The following is a 19,544-nucleotide window of genomic DNA, read 5'->3' as shown; positions in this document are numbered from 1 at the left end:
ATGAGGCCTAAGATCCTATGGTGCTACCTTTTTCCTAGTATCACACTTGTACTTCCTCCTACCGTTCAAGTCGTCATAGCCCAGGACCACATCTTGTATTTGTCCATCACTGCCCTTGCTGTAAACAGACTTTATGATGGCTCCCAGAGTAAGTATTTCCACGCGTATCAACGGAGACTTAAGCACCCAGAGGTCCACTTTTCCTAGGCCAGGTACCTCACCCCACTGCTGAGAACATACCTCAGTCATCATGTACCTATCAACACAAAGTTCACAACAACGCATCATTGTGTTGCTCTACCGTAAATGATGAAATTTCTTTTGTTGAGTTTTGAAATTTTACAAAAACAGGGGTATTCTTATTCTTTGCCCAGTGATGACATTTTTTATTGATTTATTTTCTCATTTTTCACTAAATCAAAACCCTGCATAAAAAAATCTGTGCATAAAAAAATGATAGATTCACTATTGAATGCTTTTTCTTTTATTCTTTCAAAATTATTTTTACTCATAAAGGAATTCCATCAAACTAATAGTGCTATATCTTTCCCCTTCTTATTCCTTTAATATTACATCAATAACTTTTTCCCCTTTGGTCTCTTAGCATTGTCTGCTCTGAATCAACACAATTTTCTATTCACTGAAAACTTTATTCCTGAAATTATTTCTGAAATAATTGTGCACATGAACTATTCTTTTTAGTGAAATGTTATAATTATTTTATGTAGTAATATAATTATATACAGTATATATTGAAGTAATACTGTGTAAATAACCAACAAAACTCAACAGCTAAGTTAAATTATTACTGACATCTAGTGGAAGGTATCTAGACAGCAAGACGGGATCTGAGAACCTAAAAATGAACTATTTACATGTTGTTGTTGTTTGTTTGTTTTTTTTGTTGTTGTTTTTTTGCCATATTCAATGCTTTTTCACTCGGCTAATGCAGGTGAAGAATAAATGTGTTGTCATACAAAGCTTTACTGGACATTTTGATAACGTTTATGTTCGTGTAGGAAAGGTTTATACAAAATACATAAACTACTGTGAAAAGAAAATGTTTGTCAGTATCCCTTAGTGGTGGTTATTTAAGATGTCTCGACTAACAATTTATTACTTTGCAACCATAATGTATAACATATAAAATATATCATAATATAAAGCCGGAACATTTTACGTCGTACACACCGGAAGTAGCGTCAAATTACGCACGGAGCCCCCTCAAAATACTTGTGTGTAGACTTCGAAGCTAAACATTAGCAGAGTCGAACAAAGTCAACTGAGAACTATCTTTGTGGGACCGGTTAGTTACCCCAGCTTTCGGTCGGACCGGTTCGACCAAACACAGCCTGGCGTTGTTGAACGAGCGCTGCTGTTCACTGACTAATTATCCTGCTAAACTGGAGGTTGAAACCAAATTATTCGCGGCACCTCAGTGATTAGCATTTGGTATTTCACGTCATGTTGACCAGAATTGTGCGTCATATTATTTCTCTCACCTTTCCACGTCAAAGTTGCAGCAAGTGTCACAATCTCTCCAGCGGTGATGACGTGTAGAAAAGGAGGATACGTCGCGGTTTTACTCCTAGTGTGACGTCTGATCGACAGCCCAAAGTTCGGAGCCTGGCACAGTCACAAGTGTCTTCTCTTGTCCAACGTTCGATACAGGGGCAAAAGCTAGAACATTTTAATTATTTAGTAACTGGTTATTTTCCAAGGTTTTAGTAAAGAAAAACTTGAATAACTCCAAGGTCTAATTACTCCTCCCACATTGTCACTACACTCTTTTAGGTCACTAGTATTTTAACCAACCAAAACTATTTACTACTACTCTACTAGTTAGTCAAGCGTTTCTCTAGCTTTTATTTTTCACCCTCATCTCCCCTCTCAAAATGCTTACCTCAGCTCTTCCCTGAACCTTATGCAAAAACGAATGTATCTATGGCAACAAAAATAAAAGAATAATGTGAGGAAACCTTGCTTAATTATACATCCTTATTTGGGTTTATTATTTTTTTAATATTATATAACAAGAAATAAAAATAAAAAATTTCCACAGCTAGATGTGACAATGAGTGCCTGTCATACAGCACTACAGAGTCTAATCGGTCTCTGTGCAATCGTCCAGCAGGAACTCACTGATTTCCTTTCTCATCAGAGACCTGTAAAATAGAAAAAAAAAAACAATGTTAGGAGTATACTGTATGCTACTATATTTTATTTGGTAAATTTGTAACTTTATGCTTATATATAGTACGGCATATATACATATATATATAAAATAAATATATATACACACATATATATAATTTTTTTTTCCTCACCTCCTTTGCCTCCTCATAGCCTCTGACAGGATGTACTGGGGGAGACACTCCACTGAGGACTGTAAAAATGACACCATAAAAAAATCTTAAATAGGTCACAATATAATATAAATGCACACTTAAAATACATTGGCCCTGCATAGGAATAAGTGGTAGATAATGGATGGATAGATGGATGCATATTGACTAATCCTAATAGGATTAAATATATTTAGGTATGTCTGTTTTGACCTACCAGGTCTTTGACGATCAGCTGACAGCTGTAACACAACGTGCTCTTCAGGTCTGTTTTTTCTGGTTTCCTGTAACGAACGGAACAAATAAAAGCATTGGCATTTTTTTTTCCTGCTAATTTATGGCCTCATTTACAAAAATGTGTAATTCCGATTTCGGTATTCAAAATTAAGATTTTCCATGCAATTGCAATAACAATATTAATTAATGGCACCACAAGTCAATTTGCATGCTTTTTAAAGACTACAGAAAAAAAACATTACTTGTAAAAGTATAAATTAAAACATTCAACCAGTAACCTAAACCGCCTAATGTAGTGTTTAAAAATGTGTAGGTATTTCTACCAAGTTGAAACACAATGTTATAACTTTATATGCAAAACAATTTCTGCTGTATTGTAAATCTATTAGGTAGGGTTTTGGTTTTTTTTTTTTACGGTAATTTAAAAAGGAATAAGGGCATTTCCTCAAAAGAACAAACATGTTCAACAAAGCTGATCAGATAATTCTAATCATATAGAAATAGACAATAAACCTACATTACAAAATTACTAGCAAAAATGCTACGATGATATGAATGTATTTGCTCTAAAATAAAGGCACCATAATACTTTTATACCGCAATACTTACATGTCAGAAGAACAGCAGCTTCCACCAACTTGTGCTTGACCACAATTCTCTCCTTCTCCTGAGCGACAGTCACGTACAGTGGGTGCAGATTGACGAAGCTCTCCTGGAGGTTTAAAAGTAACATCGTCAACAATGATGAAAGCAATAGGAAGTACCTTTCTGGTCTTGGACTATCTCTGTCCAAGATGGAGGCACAAATGGTCGCAGGTGTAATTGAAGACCTTTGCAGCTTTCTTTTTACTTTGTGTTTTCAACTTTATTTTTCCTGGAGATGACAGTTGCACATGTGCAGCACAGCTCTGCATGTGCAGAACTATTTCAAATTCTGGATCAAGTGGACCACCTCGTTTCTAGCAACCTCTGCTGGGACCTCTGTTTAATCTAGTTTGTTACTGAAAAACAAGGCAAGGTCACATCAGTACCTGAGATTAGTACAGGCATTCCAGGTCGAGTGTTCCCACGAAACTTTGACAGTTTCTCTGAGGTTAGGGTCGCCTGTAAAGCCGAAACACCGTCTGAAATAAATAAATAAATAAAGAAGACACTATGGTTAATATTAAAGACTGCTGCTGTGTCTCTAAAGTCTTCAATCTTATTAAGAAGAATTAAGAATTATTAATTAAGTAATGCAGGTATTCTATTTTTTTCAAGTGACTAAGTGACTCATTTGTATATTATTTGTATTATTATTATTTGTATATTTAACCAATCTACGTTACAGGTAACATGGTGAGGGTTCATTTCTAAAAAAAAAAAAAAAAAAAATTGTAGAATAAATGCATATTTACTATTACTAGTAGAATTTAAGATTCTTTTTTTGTAATCAATGTTAACAGTTGAATACTGCAGTGAAATAATTGCGTCCTTAAGGTGGAACATTGACATTCTGGCCTCAGTGCTTTGCTAGGCAGTCGGAGGTTGGTATTAGAGAGAGAACCTACATTATTAAATATAAACATCTCTAGATCCGCCCTTTAGTGGCTTAAACACTCACCATCAGCAGTGTCCAAAGCACATACACAAAGAAGACAGCGGTCACAGGGGTCAGCAGTGGACGAGCTCCCACACACTGTCTGCAGCTTCTCACTTGTCCTGCAGGAAAACACAGCTTCTCTGTCAGGACATTCTTGCGTGAGTCAACAATAATCACATTTACCCAACCCTCTTGTAACTTCAAATTACAGCAGGTTTCACAATCATGGCTGTGATATTTCATACCGTCTGATTTTTTTTTACAACTGATACATATGATGTATGTCGTGTGTCAAACATAAGGCCTGCGGACCGAATGCGGCCCGCCTAGTCATTTCATGTGGCCCACCGGAGCTAAAAAAGTGTTTAATATATTTAACATATTATGTTAACTGACCTGTAGATGGTGCTGACAGTGGAAGGAAAGTCTGCCTGCAGTTTATTGACAAAGCTCTCGGTCAGACGATGGATACTGGCCTTGTCTGCGTTCTAACGGGGCAGAGGTCGTGGAGAGTAGTACAGAAGGTCCATTAATATTGTCTTATTTAAAGTTAAACACGTTTTCCATGTTGTACGAGTCCGACATCTTCAGTTACAAACACATGACTACTAGACTTTACCTTGGTGTCCAGGCCTGGTATGAAGACAGACGGTACAGCGAACACGTGATTGTAGTAAGCGATTTCTTTGGCAGAGTAGTCCCTCATTGGCCTGACTAAAATAACGTCACCGTGTCTGGTGTCCGAGAAACCCTGGTGAAACAAAAGAGAAACGGAAACAGAGATTATTAAATTATTCATCAGTGATTCTCAACCACCGGGTCGTGGCACATTTGTGTGCCATTAGGTACATCAGGAGAATTCTATTTTTTTTTTTGGACTTTAAAAGTCATCTGATAATCTGCTGACAATCTTTACTGTAAGACAGCCCTCGCATACACACCGTGTCTTGGGCCAGGTGTGCTCCTCGGCCCGTGGAGATGTTAGAGAGTAGTTTCACTGCCAGCCTGGTGCAGCTGTCTCCCAGCATCACTTTACTGTAGCCTTTCGAGCGAGCTGTGTGCACCAGAACATGCTGCCTGTGAGGAGTGAAAAAATGGAGAGGACTGAAAAGACGTCGACAATGAAACGCTTCCGTTCCTCCTCCTTGTCCTAAGTGGTGACTTAGCAGGTTTTAAATATGAACCTAAAACTTTCTGGACCCGAGTCGGTTTTCTTACCACCAAGCCACCACTGCCCCCTAGTGGAGGATCAGTTATCACGAAAAGACTTTTGTCCTGGACCGACCAATTTTTTTTCTGTATGATTTTGTCCCGTCAAAGACGACATGCAGTCACAGCTGAGACGCGTCGGTGCTCGTGTGTCACTGCATGTGGCGTGGAGCACGAACATTGCTCAAAACCTGCACCTACAGCACGATATGTATCCAAATAACTGCTAACCAGTTCATCAAACGTTTTATTTAATTTTTAATTTAATTTAATTTAATGCAAATAACCCAGTATAATAGGAGACATTAAAAAAACTATCTTGATAAACAGGTACCTTAAAGTATTAACCAGGTCCTGCTTCGCTGTAAGCGTCTTCGCCGAGCCAATCAGCTTTTGCAGAGCCTGTGTGTGTGGTTCCTGAGACTCGTACACATCCGTCTCCTCCTGGACCTCCCGGGCGGCGGAGGAACTGATTTCATGCTGAATGAACTGGTCCACAGCGGTCTTGTAAGCGCCGGTATGAGCTGGCTGAGAGGCTGACGGGGCCGTCAAGATGGTCGAACTGGGGAGGTCCAGAACCTGGGTTAATTTTGGAAAATGTAAAAGGTAAATTAAAAGCAAGGTTTGAAATGGATTTGATCTATAGTCCCTTTAACCTGTGACCTGAAAGGCCACAGCTTTGCTCATAATTTCTATTGTTCTGCCAAACATAGACAAAATGTTTTTTTTTTCATTTGCCCAGGTATGACAGCCACATCAGATATGATGAAATGAGCAGACGCAGCGAGGGCAGCATTTTTACAGCTACAAGTGCTACGACATCTAGGCATCTGTAGACTGGTTATCTTACCAGATTGGTTATCTTACCTGTTCCAGTGGAACTATGTGGAAAGGGTAACCGGTCGCCTTGAAAATGGCCTGTAACTGAGCAACCGTCTTCTGTCTCTCCTCCGAAGACCGAAACACAGCGCCACCCTCTGTCGAACACAAACACAATCAGTTTTTGTATACAACCATATCTATGTTTTTAAAGTGGCGAAAACAGATTCTTAGATTCACCATCAATGTAAACGATGCCGGGAAGGAATCTCAGCTTCTTGTGAGCATTTTGACTCAGGCCCTGTAAGGAAGGAAAAAGATTTCACTAAAAATGAAAATGAAGTCAAAGATACAAAGATATATATTTGTAGATATACACCGTATTTTCAAGACTATAAGTCACTCTGGAGTAGAGGTTGCACCAGTGCCCTCTAGCGGCTGTCAGTGTGAAAATAATGAACATGTAAATTTTCAATGCTACAGCTGTAGCAGATAGTGGTACACAAGCCTAGTGTGCCCTCTAGCGGCTGTCAGTGTGAAAATAACGAACATTACAATTATAATAATTATTTTATTTTATATATATTTAATATCTATCTAAATATATTTTATATATTTGTATATCCACATATTCTTGGCCTGCCTTAACGTTAGAATACCATCTCAATACCCAACATGCTTTTGTGAGGGTTCACTTAATAACTCTCAACATGTTCTAAATATATATATAAATATACCTCTTGGACTTGACGAAGCATCGAACAGGATGAAGGTCCTCCGGATACAGCCAGCAGGACCTATGAGTAAAGGAAAAGCTGACAGTTAGGGAGCGTCATCAAAACAACAGTTCATTGGATGCAAGTTAACAGAGATCATGTTAATATGATTAAATATGTCGTTTAAAAAATCCCCAATGACATCACATGATAAATGCGTGACATAAACTATTGTACATGCTGATCTGAATTCACACTCCCAATATAGTACGTCCAGAATGGTAGCTTACCTTCTCTCCAGGGAAAATGACTCTGTTTTTGCCCAGTGTGGCTCTGAACTTGTGAGTGAAGTTTTCCTTGAAACAGGCCCTGGAAGAGACACAGTTTGAGAATAATTCATATCCATGTTTCACACGCGATGTTACTAATACCTCCCTGTTACATCGACTGAGACACAGAGATGTTCTACAAACACTAGAGTCTGAGTCGTGGGTGACTTTACCTGCAGTGTGCATCTCCCCCTTTGATGACCACAGATGCGTTGGCCTCTTTGCATTTCACGCACTTCTTCAAACCACTGAGAAAAATGAAGACATTTTCAGAGCCCACACAGTGTTACTTCTCTTATCTTATGTGTTTATGTTTATTGTCTTTTCAAATGTCAAATATTGTTCATTGCTCTAAGTAATAAAAAAACACACAATATGACTTGGTGGGCCACATTTGGAACGCGGGCCATGAGTTTGACACATCGACTCCTAGCGATAAGATGTGGAAAAACACTACACCACTTAATGACTAGTTAGCCAAAAACCATTGCACTTTTTAACCTTTAAAGAGGGATTGTTTTTGTCAGTAACGACCTTTATTGTCTCCCGAGGTTCCGGAGACAAAACAGATGACTTAGCCATGTTTACATATGGTCCCGCTGAACTCCGTCATATGTTTTCAAGTGGACATGAAGTTAGACCTCTTCACAGTGTCTTGCTTTACAAAACACAGGCGGTGAGACATGGCGCGCACACACCGCAAATAAAGCTAAACCTTTTCCTCACACAAATGTCGTATTTACCTACCCTTCTACGTCCTGCACGCACTCCAGTCTGTCATGGAAATCTTCGTTTATTTCACACATTATTCCTCACTCACCTCTTCTGACAAATACAAATCACATGTATAGAGCAAAGCTACTTCCGGCGGTCTTTGATGACGTTAGCTTTGTTTTGACGTCGATAAGTCACTAAGCCGCTGCTAAGTGCGGCATTCTAGGAATATTATGTGTCTAATTTATATAAAATTTACATGTATTATATAAATAACCAAAATTCGTCGAACTACAGTCCTTAATTCAAGCGTTTGTTTATATTTAATAATTTTACGCACATGCTATGATAATGACGATGTTTATTCTAATGACATTAATGATAATTACTTGTGTTATTTAATTATTCTTTTTCTTTTATATATTTTATATGTATTGTGAAAACCTACCGCACCGTGATGACGTCACGGTTCAACGAGAAGTGTAAACAAAATAAGGAGCCAGTTATTGTTATTGTAGGCATCGTACCTGGCTGCCCAAAAGCACAAAAACGTAACAAGCTTTTTTTGTTTAATCATGCTAAAATGACCAGAACACACATAACACACACAAACACATATATAGACTGTATTTATTTATTAAAATGTCAGCGTTTGATTTAAATTTTTACAAAGGAAATAGTTATTTACATTCTTCTATTACAGTCTTTATTGTGTGGAAAATCTCATTTAAAAAAACCAAAACATTCCAAACTGCCATCATATATGTATATATATTTTTAATCATATTTACCCCCTAGTGGTCGGTTGCGCACGCGCAGGGGTGCTTGCTCAACTATGAGGTATTCCCTCATCTACTCTACTGATGTTAATAAACTTGTTGTATTTATTCTAATGCATTACAACTATAAAATATTGAGCACCCAGAATGATGCACTACTGTTAATGATCAAATCCCAACCAACAACAGTGACATTTTCTATCCTAGTTTACAGACGCTTCCCAGCACATTGTTTCCCAAAGACTGGGTCGTGGCCCTCAGGTGGGTCGCAAGATATTTTTGGGGGGGGTCGTCGCGCATCATGTTTCCCAGGAGTTTACGAATAATGTGTACCGACTTGGGTTGAGAAGGTTTGTGACTTTTAAAGAAAAGAAAAAGTTTGGGAAACACTGCTATAGCAGTGCTGATGTCATCATGTTTCAAATAGAGCTTTTGCCTTTGATCTTTTCCAAACGTCTTTGATGTGTTTGTCCATCGATTAAAGTTTAAACGTTCGTGACCGTGGCACATTAAAGGAAAACAAGGGAGTGAAATGCCCTACATAATCCTTAGTTTTTTCATCGGAAACGTAATCACTAAAAATGTCAGGACCCTAGTGAACTGTTTTAAAAGGTGTGACAAGACTCATGCCAATGACCGGAATTTATTTCTGGAAAATGAAGTTTGTCAAATGATAAACAGCCTGAGGGACCTGCAACAAGGTCTCAACGAAAGACAGAGTCTACCCGATGAGGAGTGCAGTGCAGCGACACTGAATGGAACTCCCAGAAGCAACGAAGCGCCGACTCATCCCAAGACGACCGAACAGCTGACGAGTTCGCAGACTTCCCACGAGAGCAACATTTTGGAAAGCGTGAAGGATCCCAAAGACGCGTGGCAAGAACTCAAGTTAAAAAGTGAGTTCCTGACCAAAACTATTTCTAACGTTAATAACGACATGGTCACCTTGAAGTTCGATTTAGCTGAAATTACCACGTGTCTGGAAAATGAGCAGCAGACCCTCGACGCACTGGAGCTCGTGTTTACTCCGTTCACCGGTGCAGAAAAAGACAGCGAGAGTTGCACGGCCGTTCAGGCCGGTGAAGGAAAAACCCCAAATAAGGAGAAAGAATTACTCAGCGACATCCTCTCCACGCTGCGCTTTCACTGTGAAGAGAGGCTACAACTGCTAAAGCAGAGGAACCGCACCATGAAACAGCTGGAGGATGGCATGGACAGGATAACACGGTGTCATTCCAAGTCAGTGCTGCACCTGGCAGATATCGGACACAAATTTGATGAGAAGACGGATAGGAAAATAGCTGAGGAGAAAACGGAAGAGGCTTATTCGTGCGACAAAAAGACAAGGACAAAAACGTCCAATCAGGATGAGGGTGGTCAAGGTAAGGACGGCATTAGAGTGTTGGTTAAAAAGTTGGACAAACTGCAAAGGCAGCTGGAGGAGGAAGTGTCGTACCTGACACATCAAGTGGAGGCTGCTCAGATGGGATGGCAGCAGGGCAAAGCCTAGCCATGACACGACACGTGGCAAGGGCAAAGCCTAGCCATGACACGACACATGGCACTTGGACATTTACAATGAAATCATGTCTGAGGAGGTTGTTGAGCACGTCCTTGATCGGTCTTACTTCACCGAGGAGATACATTTTGTTTGCACACAACATGCAAACTTAAATACGATCAAACCTCCTGTTGGCAACGAGCCCAACGACGCAGTAGAATTGCTAGAAAATTGCAGACTGTGGTCTGCAGCCGACAGTTTCCTCCACAGAAAAAAAACCCAACTTTTTTTAAATATTGCTAATGTCACTGCGAAATGTGACTTGTACATGTGTTTATATGTAAATGTTTTTGGGTTTTTTTTTCCCTTTTGTGCAGTCATCGGTTGTGTTAACAATTGTTGGTTCCAGTCCCCAAAAATGGAATTTATTGCATTTTCAAGCCAACCATTAGAAATGCCATTTTCCTTCTGAACTGCATTCTGGTTGGTCAATTTCTGTGCCTCTGATTTACGAAATATCTTGACGAACCTCAAGGACGTGCAAGTCTCTCAGATCAACTAATTTACAAAAATAGTATTGATGTATTTTTTTTTTGTACACAGTCGTAATATTAATGCTAATTTTTCTTACGTTCAAATAAGAATAGCATGTTTGTTGGTTTGCAATACGGCCTTAGAAATAAAAGTATAAAAAACGTTTGCGAACCACTACCTTACTTCATGCTTAAAGCATGCTAACGTTGCCTTGTAAAAAAAAATCCCCCAAAATCTTTAACCTCAACTGTGTCTGTTACATCAGTAATATCACTTTCACAATCATATCTACCTCCCTCCTGTTGAATTTTCCAGGATGAATGGCAATAAAAGTGAACATATCAGAGAGGAAGCTAAGCTAAGATAGCTTGAGATTGAGACAACAACAGTGTGGAGAACACTTCAGTTACAGATCCAGACTCAGAATGTGGCAGCATCAGGTTAATCTGAGTCAACAGTGAAACAATGTTGTGTCAAACTCAGGCCCCGGGGGCCAAATCTGGCCCGCAGTGTAATTATATTTGGCCTGTGAGATTAACACAAATATGTACTAGAATTGGCCCGCCAGTATATAGCCCCTATATACTGAAAGGATTTGTAGTATAAGTGGAGCCTGCGCTATGTTATAGCTCATACATTTTGGTTTTTTTTTCTGTTGTTGTTGGCCTGTAAAAAAAAAAAGAATAAAAAAGCACTACAGATAAAGAGACCTAAGAACCACATACTACTGATGTGTGTTTTATTTTTAAATTTAATTTCTCGTTTATAATATAAAGCTTTGATTGTTCCAGATTCAATGTTTACACAAAACTACAGTTTGTTTCCATATGAAAAAAAAAAAAAATCAACATTACACATCTGGAGAGAAGGGAAAACACGCACAATTTTTCAATAAATATTAAGTTTGGCCCGCCTCTTAATCTAGTCATACGTTATTGGATCTCAATATGATGGGATCTGGTTGCTATATGTACATACATGTATATTATATATATTTACATTACCACATTTTTGATATTCCTAAAAATATAAAATACAACCTCCTCCTTTTGTAAGAATCACCATGGGGAGGCAGCACTGACTACGACAGTAAGCATTTCATTTCGTTATTGGATGAAGAAATAATACATGACACAGTATAACTGCAATATATGTATACGTTCACTCATTTGCTAAATAAAGAAGCACTACAGCTATAAATGACAATTGACTTTGATTGTAAATAATAACTAAAAACCACCAGTAGAGACTATTTTCTTTGGTTAAATTAGTTCCACTTGCAATGATATTCAAATGGTTGCAATGATGATCGTAGGAAGAGTGTCTACTATTGTATGTCCCAGAACTAACTATTAATACATTGTTCAGGAAGTCAGTATCCAACGAGTAGCTCTTCATATTACTAAGTAGTCTAGTAAGTTCTTTATTCAACCTGTAGTGTAACCAAGAGACAAACCACTACTTAAAAAAAAGTCAGGTACATGTGTGGATGTATTTCTTCTAATGGATACCACAAACTATTATTTACAGTCTGTTGGCCACATTGTTCGGTCTGTGGAAAACAGTCAAGATATCAAAGAGTCTCGCCCTCGTTAATTGCCCCGCCTTGTCTGGGCGTAGCTGTCACCTTATACTTGGCCGGCTGGAGGACCACACCGAATTTGCCCTCCAGGCTGGGCAGCTCATCTCCTGGTGGCACAGAGAGGGTGAAGTGCTGCAGAATCCAGGACAGGAAGAGAAAAAGCTCCATCTTGGCCAAGGCCTCACCCAGACACACCCTGATCCCTGCACCAAATGGTAGGTAGCTGGACGACGGGAGAATCAGACCTGTTCCTTTACTGTCAATGAAGCGACCTGTAGAAGGAGAAGACGGGTGAAGTGAGATTACAACTTTCAGAGAACAATCCTTATTGGTATTCCTGAAATTGGAATTTTTACTGCAGAAAAATATATGCCAATAATATATTTTAAATTACAGTATATTACATTTTAAAAAGGAAAAATCCTTATTGGTATTCCTGAAATTGGAATTTTTACTGCAGAAAAATATATACAGTTACCCACTACTAAGTCTTTTAATATTTGATAATCAATATAAAATTATATATACAAATAGTCACCACTAGGGGGCCTACAACTACTAAGTGTAGTACTTGATGGGTTGGATTAGAGAGGGAGGAAGTTTGATGATTCTGATGATGATGATGATGATGATGATGATGATGATGATTATTATTATTATTATTATTATTATTATTATTATTATTATGCAGACTCCTGTCTATGACAGTGAACTGCCACCTACCAGGGTCAAAGAGTTCAGGATCCTTCCATTCGTTTTCATCATGGTGGAGAGACCACAGGTTGATGATTACACGACTTCCTTTTCTTATAGCGAAATCCCCGAGACTGCAATTACAAAAAAAATAAATAAATAAAAAAAAATTCTGCACATCATACTGGAAAAATATGTTTAAAAAATAATAATAATAAAAAAAAATTCTGCATATCATACTGGAAAAATATGTTATTGTAAAAAAAAGACACTGTGAATGAGTGCAAACTACCTGGTGTCACTTAGCGCTACATGAGGGATTAGCAGCGGGGCTACGGGGCGGATCCGTAACACCTCCCTGATGGTGGCCTCTAAGTAGGGCAGATTTCCTCTGTCGGAGAGCTTGGGTGAGCGCCCACTACCCACCTTGGTGTCCAGCTCCTCTTGGATGTGTCTCTGTACCTACACACACACACACACAGACGTTTACACGGCAGATGGCAGATTAAGCATTGAATGATGTTCCCGTTCTATGTTTCTATTTGGTGATGTTTATGCGTGATGCTTACCTGTGGATAATGGAGAAGGTAGATGATGGCCCATTTAAGAACAGTGGTGGTGGTCTCCACACCAGCTCCAAAAATGTCTCCGACTGTCATGAGGATGTGGTCATCACTCAGGCCCACCGCCTCGTCTCTGATCTCTGCTGTGTTGTTGTTCTCAGCGCTGCGCTTGGCTCTGAGCAGAGCGTCCAGCAGGTCCCTCTGCACGTGGTCGCTGTAGTCTACCTAATGGATTATCAATGTGGACGGAATCATATCAGTTTAGATACAGTGTAATGCTGCGTTGCATTTTAAAGAGTAACTTTAGAGGTAGTGACAAAGGGCTTCCTAAAGGCATGTCCGATAATATCTACTGACCGATATTAATGGCCCGATATTAGCATAGTTATGTAACATCTGTAGGAATCGTTACCGATATTTCCTCCGATAATTCAATGCATGGGTTTTGCCATATGATGTCTGAAAAACGGCTGTATGTGAAAGAGAAAGTCACTAGAGGGCAGCATTGCAACTCATTTTAATAATCAGGGGATCGTATGCAGAATGCTGGTGTCAGCAGAGGGGTAACTGGGAAACACTGCTTTAACCCATCACCTTAGTGAACAGGCGGCACTCAACTTCCTTAACCACCAGACCACAACTGCAACGCTATATTGTTATCGGTTGATATCGGAATCGGAAATTAAGTGTTTGGAGAATATCAACATATTCAACTAGTTTCATACAAATCTGCTAATACCTAAAAACTCATTGGGTTTAGCAATGGTTCATTTCGTAGACTCTTTGACTCTATTAAACAGAAAAAACATTTAATAATGTAGTAATAGAGGTGAATTTATACAAGTAACTAAATAGTCTTGCTTAATTTGGCTTGAATTGTTATCCAGGTCCATTCTTGGATATATAGAATGGACCTAAGATATATAGGTTAAAATAGATTTTTTATTAATGACTGAATACCCGTTATTTACCTTGTGTTGATCATATTTTTTCTGTAGAAGTGCATCTCTGGTTGAAACACACTTCCTTAGAAGACGCAGGCCGGCATTAGGAAAAATCTAAAGGTGAAAATCAGAAACACAATATATACTGTTTATACATTTGACATATACATTTGGGTTCAATGGAGTCTTCAAGGGATCTTCCCTTACAGTGGCACATCGCCTACATCTAACTTGCACATACATTTGGGTTCAATGGAGTCTTCAATGGAGTCTTCATCTATCTTGCACTAGTATATTATTATTATTAAAAAATATTGATCAATTAATATCATTTGACATTGAGACCCCTGCCTTACAGCACACCCAGAGTAGTAAGACAAATAGATATTTTGATTCAGTCGTCTTACCTGTAACCAGGGGAAGATGTCAACCAGGCTGTCTTTTGCCACAGTGTCCACGATGCCCTGACTATATTCTAGCATCGTCTCAAATTCTGGATCTCCGCGGCTGTACGACGAGTTGAAGCACAGGAAACAGATGACATTGGTGACAGCTCGCGTCAGCTCGGGAGACAAATCCAGGGAGTGTCCAGCAGATGCCGCCTCGGAGAGGACGGAGCACAGAGTCTTGGCCTCAGCACAAACTGGAGCAGAACACACAGCGGCCCATCACTCATTCATTCCAGTTCGTGTAAATCCCTTTGACATTTACATTTCATTGTTTGACATAGATTCACAGTGTTTAAAGTAGAAAACTACCAAGACTCACTGATTTTCTCGATAGAGACGGAACCTTCTCCAAACATGCACAGAGCTCCATGAACGATTTTTCTGTGGAACTTCCAAGTTGCACTGAAGTTCCCAAACGCAATGTCTTTCCCATCTCGGGTCAGAATATCTGTTGTCACCTTGATAAACCCAGAAACAAAAAGGGAACTAAACATGAATAATCTAATCGATCTAATCTAAATCTAATCAGCACCCGAGGGGTGAGGAAAACGTCCACTCACCGTTCTGGGACGTCCTGCAAATGTCTTCCCCTTCTTTAACAGCACCTCTTTGGCATCTTTGTAGTGGTTGACAATGATTACATGGTGCGAGCCCATCTTCAGAGAGTATATATGTCCATATTTCCTTTGCAACTGCTTGAAAAGTATGTAGGGAGCGAGTGGGCTCCACAGACTGAGCAAACTGCCGATCAGAGGCAATGACGGAAGGTGAGGGGGTTCCTGAGGCTGGGGTTTTACACCCAAGGCAACCAATGCTAAAAACACAACCAAAAACAGAGAAAAATAAAGAAACCATGCCATATCTGGAAAAAGAAAGAGGCCCCGGCAGAGGAGGCTGACCGAGCAGAAACAGAGCATCAGAGAAAGACGCTGCACACTGTACAACGTGCTCAAGGAACTCACTTATATCCTGCACCTTCAATGCCACATCCTTGACTCTGATTATGAGCTCATGTGGCAATTCAAACAAGATAAGGCCACAATTGACTTACTAAACCCTTGTATAAAAACAACATTAGAATCAACCACATTAATTCAGATTGACCCATGAGATATTTGCACCTAAAATTCTACAGAAAGTAATATATATAATAATAATAATTTAAAGGCTAACGGCTAAAAGTTGGTTTCCACGAGGTGGAAACACAAAAAGTGAGCCAAAACATGAAGTGAGTTAGCCAAAATATACATAAAGAATTCCAAGAAAATACAAAGAGTTTACCTCAAGTGGTAAAAGAAGTAAAAAACACGGGGAGACACATCACTGTCCACTGAAAGACAAAACACAAGCACGTGCAGAAAGAGACTGAGAAAAAAGTTAACGAAAGAACAATAAATAATGTGGTTACCTTGTCTTTTTTATTTTTATGTGTGCGTGTTTGAGTTTGACTTACATTATATTGTCTTTTTTATAGTGTCAAATTAATCTAATCCAGAATCTACTTTTAGCTTATTTTTTTTAAGCGCATTACCCGATTTGGGTATTTTGACCCTCGCGGCACACCGTTGCCAGATCAAAACATAAGATGGCGTCCGTAGAGTCGCAGTCGCGGTTCGGTCAGTCAGTAAAAGGTTTATTATCCGACAAAGTGGGCTGCTGTAGCGGGGACGTGATTGCACTACCCCGCCAGGTGCTCAAAGGATCACGCAGCCAGGAGGTGAATATAAAGCAGACGTTTGTCGCCATATTTTCTCTGGTGGTACACTACAGGAAGTGAACGACGGAAGTGTATTCAAAGCTGTTCAAATAAAGTCTGCATCGCAACAGCTTTCTCTGTTGTATTTGAGATTTGTTTTAAGTAGTTAAAATGCAGCTATTAGTTTTCTAATTCTAATTTTATAATCTTCAAAAAGGTCAAACAGAATACGAGTCATATTTACGGTATCAGCCAATAACCAGCAGACGTGTTTCCTTTAAAATATTAAAAATATTCATACTCGCGGCTTTTTATATGTATATATATTCTCTTTGAATTAAGAGTTTGGATGGGTTAAGTAACGTTTGCACTGTCTACTGAAAGAAAAAGAAAAAAAAAGATTTGTTCGGGGGCCAGATCCGTCAAAACAATAGCAGGGTTAGAACACGCTTGGCCCGCCCCCCTCAACCTCTGATTGGCTAGTTTGCTTGCCTCCTCTGTCTGGGAAAATGACTGGCTGTGTTAAGTATTATTGTTCGACAAAAACGATTTTAGATAAAATAATAAACAAATGTCAGATATGTATAAAAAAGTAGACCATTTACATTCAATTTTAAAACCAAACTAAGAAAAAAGAATGCATGCTACTGTATATTAGCAGAAGGTTGCGAAACAGGCTAACTACATTTTGTAAATTGATCATTAAAAAGTGACAACCGGCCAATTTATTAGTAGTTTTCTGATTTTCTAACCTTTTGAAAGATTTCAAGATACTTATTATATGTGTCATACAAATGAGCAGAGCTGCACCGCTGCAAAAGTTAGACAGCGAACGTTAGCCCAAAGTCTTCTATTATTTTCTGTTTTCTAAACAACAGCACACCTGCTGGTGAAATATTGGTGGCAATGAGGCTATAGTTCTTACTAGGGATGGCTCAAAATTTCAGGACCGAAAATGGAATACTATCATATTGTCATTAAGTGAAATAGAGCTCCCTTAACTCAGTATTATTTCCTACCCACTGTATATTCTATATAAGTTCTATCCCCTTTTTACTAATATGTGTACAGTTATGTTTCCCTTAGGCCAGTGCAGTCTATAATTGTTTGGACATCTGCTAATTACCTTGTTCATACTAACCTATTGACTCATCTGCTTTCTAGAGTCTGAGGAAAATGTCCATCATCACTACGCACTTACAGTACCAGTAAGTATTAGCAAATAAGAATTAAAGGTAGTTAGTGGAACGTATCAAAAGTACCCAGTGTTTCTAATATTACAGCAGGTTTCATGTAGTTAAACACAAATGGTTATTGGCATTAAGAATAAAACATCTATTTATGCAAAACAACTTTAAAATGGTAAATTAAAAATTAAAAATAGATAGTCAAAGTCTGTTTTCAAAATACAAATCAAATTAATACATTTTCTATTGCTGTGTGTCTGTGTCACTAGGCAGGAGGCGATCCAGAAAAAGTGAGTATTTTTGTTGTTGTTATACTCGCACGCTGTTCTCTTTCCGAGTCGCAACACAAAGTAATGATGACATCTGTTTCCATTCTCCAGCTTGGAACACTCCAAAAACCTCCAGGACCAACTGAGACACCTGCTCAAATGACTGTTGACCCAGGGCTGACCTCAGGATGTTGAGAAAACGGACATTCAAGCGTTGGTATTGCTCGTCACTGCTCTGCCACGGTTTGCAACGGTGCAGATTTAATCCTTAAATTATTTAAATATTGAACACTTCATTGTATTATACACTCCTTGTGTTATGCCAAAAATGGTAAATGTGCATAAATGTATGGACTGATCGGCCGGTACCAACCATTACTGCAGACCGGTAATACCGCGTTATCATTGAAGGATCATTACATTTTCAAAATAAAACATCTTTTAGACTTTATTCTGTTAGTATCAGAGTCTGATTGACCTGTTGTTTTTGAAACATCACCTGTTAGTATCAGAGTCTGAATGAGCTGTTTTTTTTTGAAACATCACCAGATTATCTTTGAATGAAAGAAGTAAAGGGATATGACTGGATTCTTTTGGAATGAAGTAAATTAGTAAAACTGAAGTACATTACTGTGTCCCACTGTGTACCAAATGACCTTCAGATCGGGGGTTGAGGATCCCTGGTCTAGAGGACATTCAGTAAGGCAACAAAAAGGCTAAACACTAACACTTCACACAAACAAATGGATTCTTTGTCTCCAAGGACTTAGAGAATTACTAATAAATAATTATCTGAGTTATCTCGTGTCCTTCGTATTATGTACTCAAAAGTGATAAAATAGTGATAAAATGAATATTCCTATTCTGCTGTATTTGGAAGTATTTTAGTGACAACACTCAATAATTTATATTTGTGCTCCAGATTTCTTTTTATTTTAGACTCCTCTGACTGAGTGGTGAATTTTTAACCCGGTCAGGGAACAGTCTGTTCTGATAGTAAAGCATTAAATTCATGAATTGAAATAGCACGAATAACAGAGGAGATTTATTTTATGTTTTGCAGATAGGGTGTCTGCGTCATCAACTCTTGGTCATGGTAAGACGTAAGGGGACAACTTATCAGCAGCGTGAAGGACAAACAGCTGCTTGACCCTGACTGTGTCCCTGAGACTGCGTCATGTCAGCACGTGTCAGGCCAAAACTGTAATGCCCTTCCAAAATTCCAACCATCCCCGTGTCATCTCTGACTGTATCCATAAATCATCTGTGGCGTGTTCCTCTTTTCCTCAGGTCTGACAGCTCCTACTCCAATTTCCTTGGTCTAATATATATGTCTCTTAAGGACATACCTAAAGGATCATAACTTTGTCTATATATATATATAGAAAAATATATA

At 38.8% G+C, this 19,544-nt stretch overlaps 4 protein-coding genes across 8 annotated transcripts; 2 read left to right on the top strand and 2 right to left on the bottom strand.

The window, feature by feature from the left end:
* Nucleotides 1–27: 27 nt before the first annotated feature.
* Nucleotides 28–8,137, bottom strand: ctu2 (cytosolic thiouridylase subunit 2 homolog (S. pombe)). Of its 3 annotated transcripts, XR_003051347.1 has the most exons (18): nucleotides 7,985–8,137; nucleotides 7,411–7,485; nucleotides 7,199–7,277; nucleotides 6,930–6,989; nucleotides 6,433–6,493; nucleotides 6,241–6,350; nucleotides 5,708–5,952; nucleotides 5,106–5,241; nucleotides 4,784–4,915; nucleotides 4,561–4,652; nucleotides 4,186–4,283; nucleotides 3,614–3,706; nucleotides 3,192–3,294; nucleotides 2,563–2,629; nucleotides 2,328–2,386; nucleotides 2,143–2,165; nucleotides 1,503–1,680; nucleotides 28–256 (listed from the first exon to the last, which is right to left on the bottom strand). XR_003051347.1 is itself a non-coding variant. In XM_025060991.1 (17 exons), the coding sequence occupies exons 1-17, from the start codon at nucleotides 8,041–8,043 to the stop codon at nucleotides 1,923–1,925; spliced, it is 1,512 nt and encodes a 503-aa protein (XP_024916759.1). In that variant the 5' UTR covers nucleotides 8,044–8,137; the 3' UTR covers nucleotides 1,908–1,922. The 3 variants fall into 3 exon arrangements, 2 of the variants coding, with proteins under 2 accessions (XP_024916759.1, XP_008320706.1); XM_025060991.1 differs by lacking the exons at nucleotides 28–256; nucleotides 1,503–1,680 and adding an exon at nucleotides 1,908–1,942; XM_008322484.3 differs by lacking the exons at nucleotides 28–256; nucleotides 1,503–1,680 and having other exon boundaries at nucleotides 1,985–2,165.
* A 547-nt stretch (nucleotides 8,138–8,684) lies between these two features.
* LOC103387724 (uncharacterized) lies at nucleotides 8,685–11,421 on the top strand. The gene is made up of 2 exons (XM_008322481.3): nucleotides 8,685–10,260; nucleotides 10,320–11,421. The coding sequence occupies exon 1, from the start codon at nucleotides 9,263–9,265 to the stop codon at nucleotides 10,238–10,240; it is 978 nt and encodes a 325-aa protein (XP_008320703.1). The 5' UTR covers nucleotides 8,685–9,262; the 3' UTR covers nucleotides 10,241–10,260; nucleotides 10,320–11,421.
* A 740-nt stretch (nucleotides 11,422–12,161) lies between these two features.
* Nucleotides 12,162–16,660, bottom strand: cyp17a1 (cytochrome P450, family 17, subfamily A, polypeptide 1). 3 transcript variants are annotated; one of them, XM_025060511.1, is made up of 10 exons: nucleotides 16,528–16,660; nucleotides 16,278–16,326; nucleotides 15,557–15,810; nucleotides 15,316–15,454; nucleotides 14,955–15,190; nucleotides 14,575–14,661; nucleotides 13,610–13,828; nucleotides 13,333–13,502; nucleotides 13,071–13,174; nucleotides 12,194–12,619 (listed from the first exon to the last, which is right to left on the bottom strand). In XM_025060511.1, exons 3-10 carry the CDS (start codon nucleotides 15,650–15,652, stop codon nucleotides 12,339–12,341), a joined length of 1,332 nt encoding a protein of 443 aa, XP_024916279.1. In that variant the 5' UTR covers nucleotides 15,653–15,810; nucleotides 16,278–16,326; nucleotides 16,528–16,660; the 3' UTR covers nucleotides 12,194–12,338.
* On the top strand, nucleotides 16,570–18,599 carry borcs7 (BLOC-1 related complex subunit 7). The gene is made up of 4 exons (XM_017037059.2): nucleotides 16,570–16,770; nucleotides 17,857–17,900; nucleotides 18,149–18,169; nucleotides 18,260–18,599. Exons 1-4 carry the CDS (start codon nucleotides 16,582–16,584, stop codon nucleotides 18,309–18,311), a joined length of 306 nt encoding a protein of 101 aa, XP_016892548.1. The 5' UTR covers nucleotides 16,570–16,581; the 3' UTR covers nucleotides 18,312–18,599.
* Nucleotides 18,600–19,544: the final 945 nt, after the last annotated feature.

Source organism: Cynoglossus semilaevis, chromosome 12, assembly GCF_000523025.1.
Source record: "Cynoglossus semilaevis isolate Cse_v1.0 chromosome 12, Cse_v1.0, whole genome shotgun sequence".
NCBI classification, from domain to species: Eukaryota; Metazoa; Chordata; class Actinopteri; order Pleuronectiformes; family Cynoglossidae; genus Cynoglossus; species Cynoglossus semilaevis.
This window is presented reverse-complemented; position numbering and strand designations above follow the sequence as displayed.

Bases quoted from the DNA above. Each gene is read 5' to 3' on its own strand.
- cyp17a1 (XM_025060510.1), bottom strand. From the start codon at position 15,913: ATGCTCTGTTTCTGCTCGGTCAGCCTCCTCTGCCGGGGCCTCTTTCTT. The intron at 15,191-15,315 runs GTGAGTCTTGGT...GTTCTGCTCCAG, and splicing joins CGTCTCTATCGAGAAAATCA to TTTGTGCTGAGGCCAAGACT. The intron at 13,829-14,574 runs GTAAATAACGGG...ATAATCCATTAG, and splicing joins AAAAATATGATCAACACAAG to GTAGACTACAGCGACCACGT.
- LOC103387724 (XM_008322481.3), top strand. From the start codon at position 9,263: ATGCCCTACATAATCCTTAGTTTTTTCATCGGAAACGTAATCACTAAA.
- borcs7 (XM_017037059.2), top strand. From the start codon at position 16,582: ATGGCGTCCGTAGAGTCGCAGTCGCGGTTCGGTCAGTCAGTAAAAGGT. The intron at 16,771-17,856 runs TGAACGACGGAA...TCTGCTTTCTAG, and splicing joins TGGTGGTACACTACAGGAAG to AGTCTGAGGAAAATGTCCAT. The intron at 17,901-18,148 runs GTAAGTATTAGC...CTGTGTCACTAG, and splicing joins ACTACGCACTTACAGTACCA to GCAGGAGGCGATCCAGAAAA.
- ctu2 (XM_008322484.3), bottom strand. From the start codon at position 8,043: ATGTGTGAAATAAACGAAGATTTCCATGACAGACTGGAGTGCGTGCAG. The intron at 6,351-6,432 runs GTGAATCTAAGA...TGTGTTCGACAG, and splicing joins CGGCATCGTTTACATTGATG to AGGGTGGCGCTGTGTTTCGG. The intron at 5,953-6,240 runs GTAAGATAACCA...AAATTAACCCAG, and splicing joins ACATAGTTCCACTGGAACAG to GTTCTGGACCTCCCCAGTTC.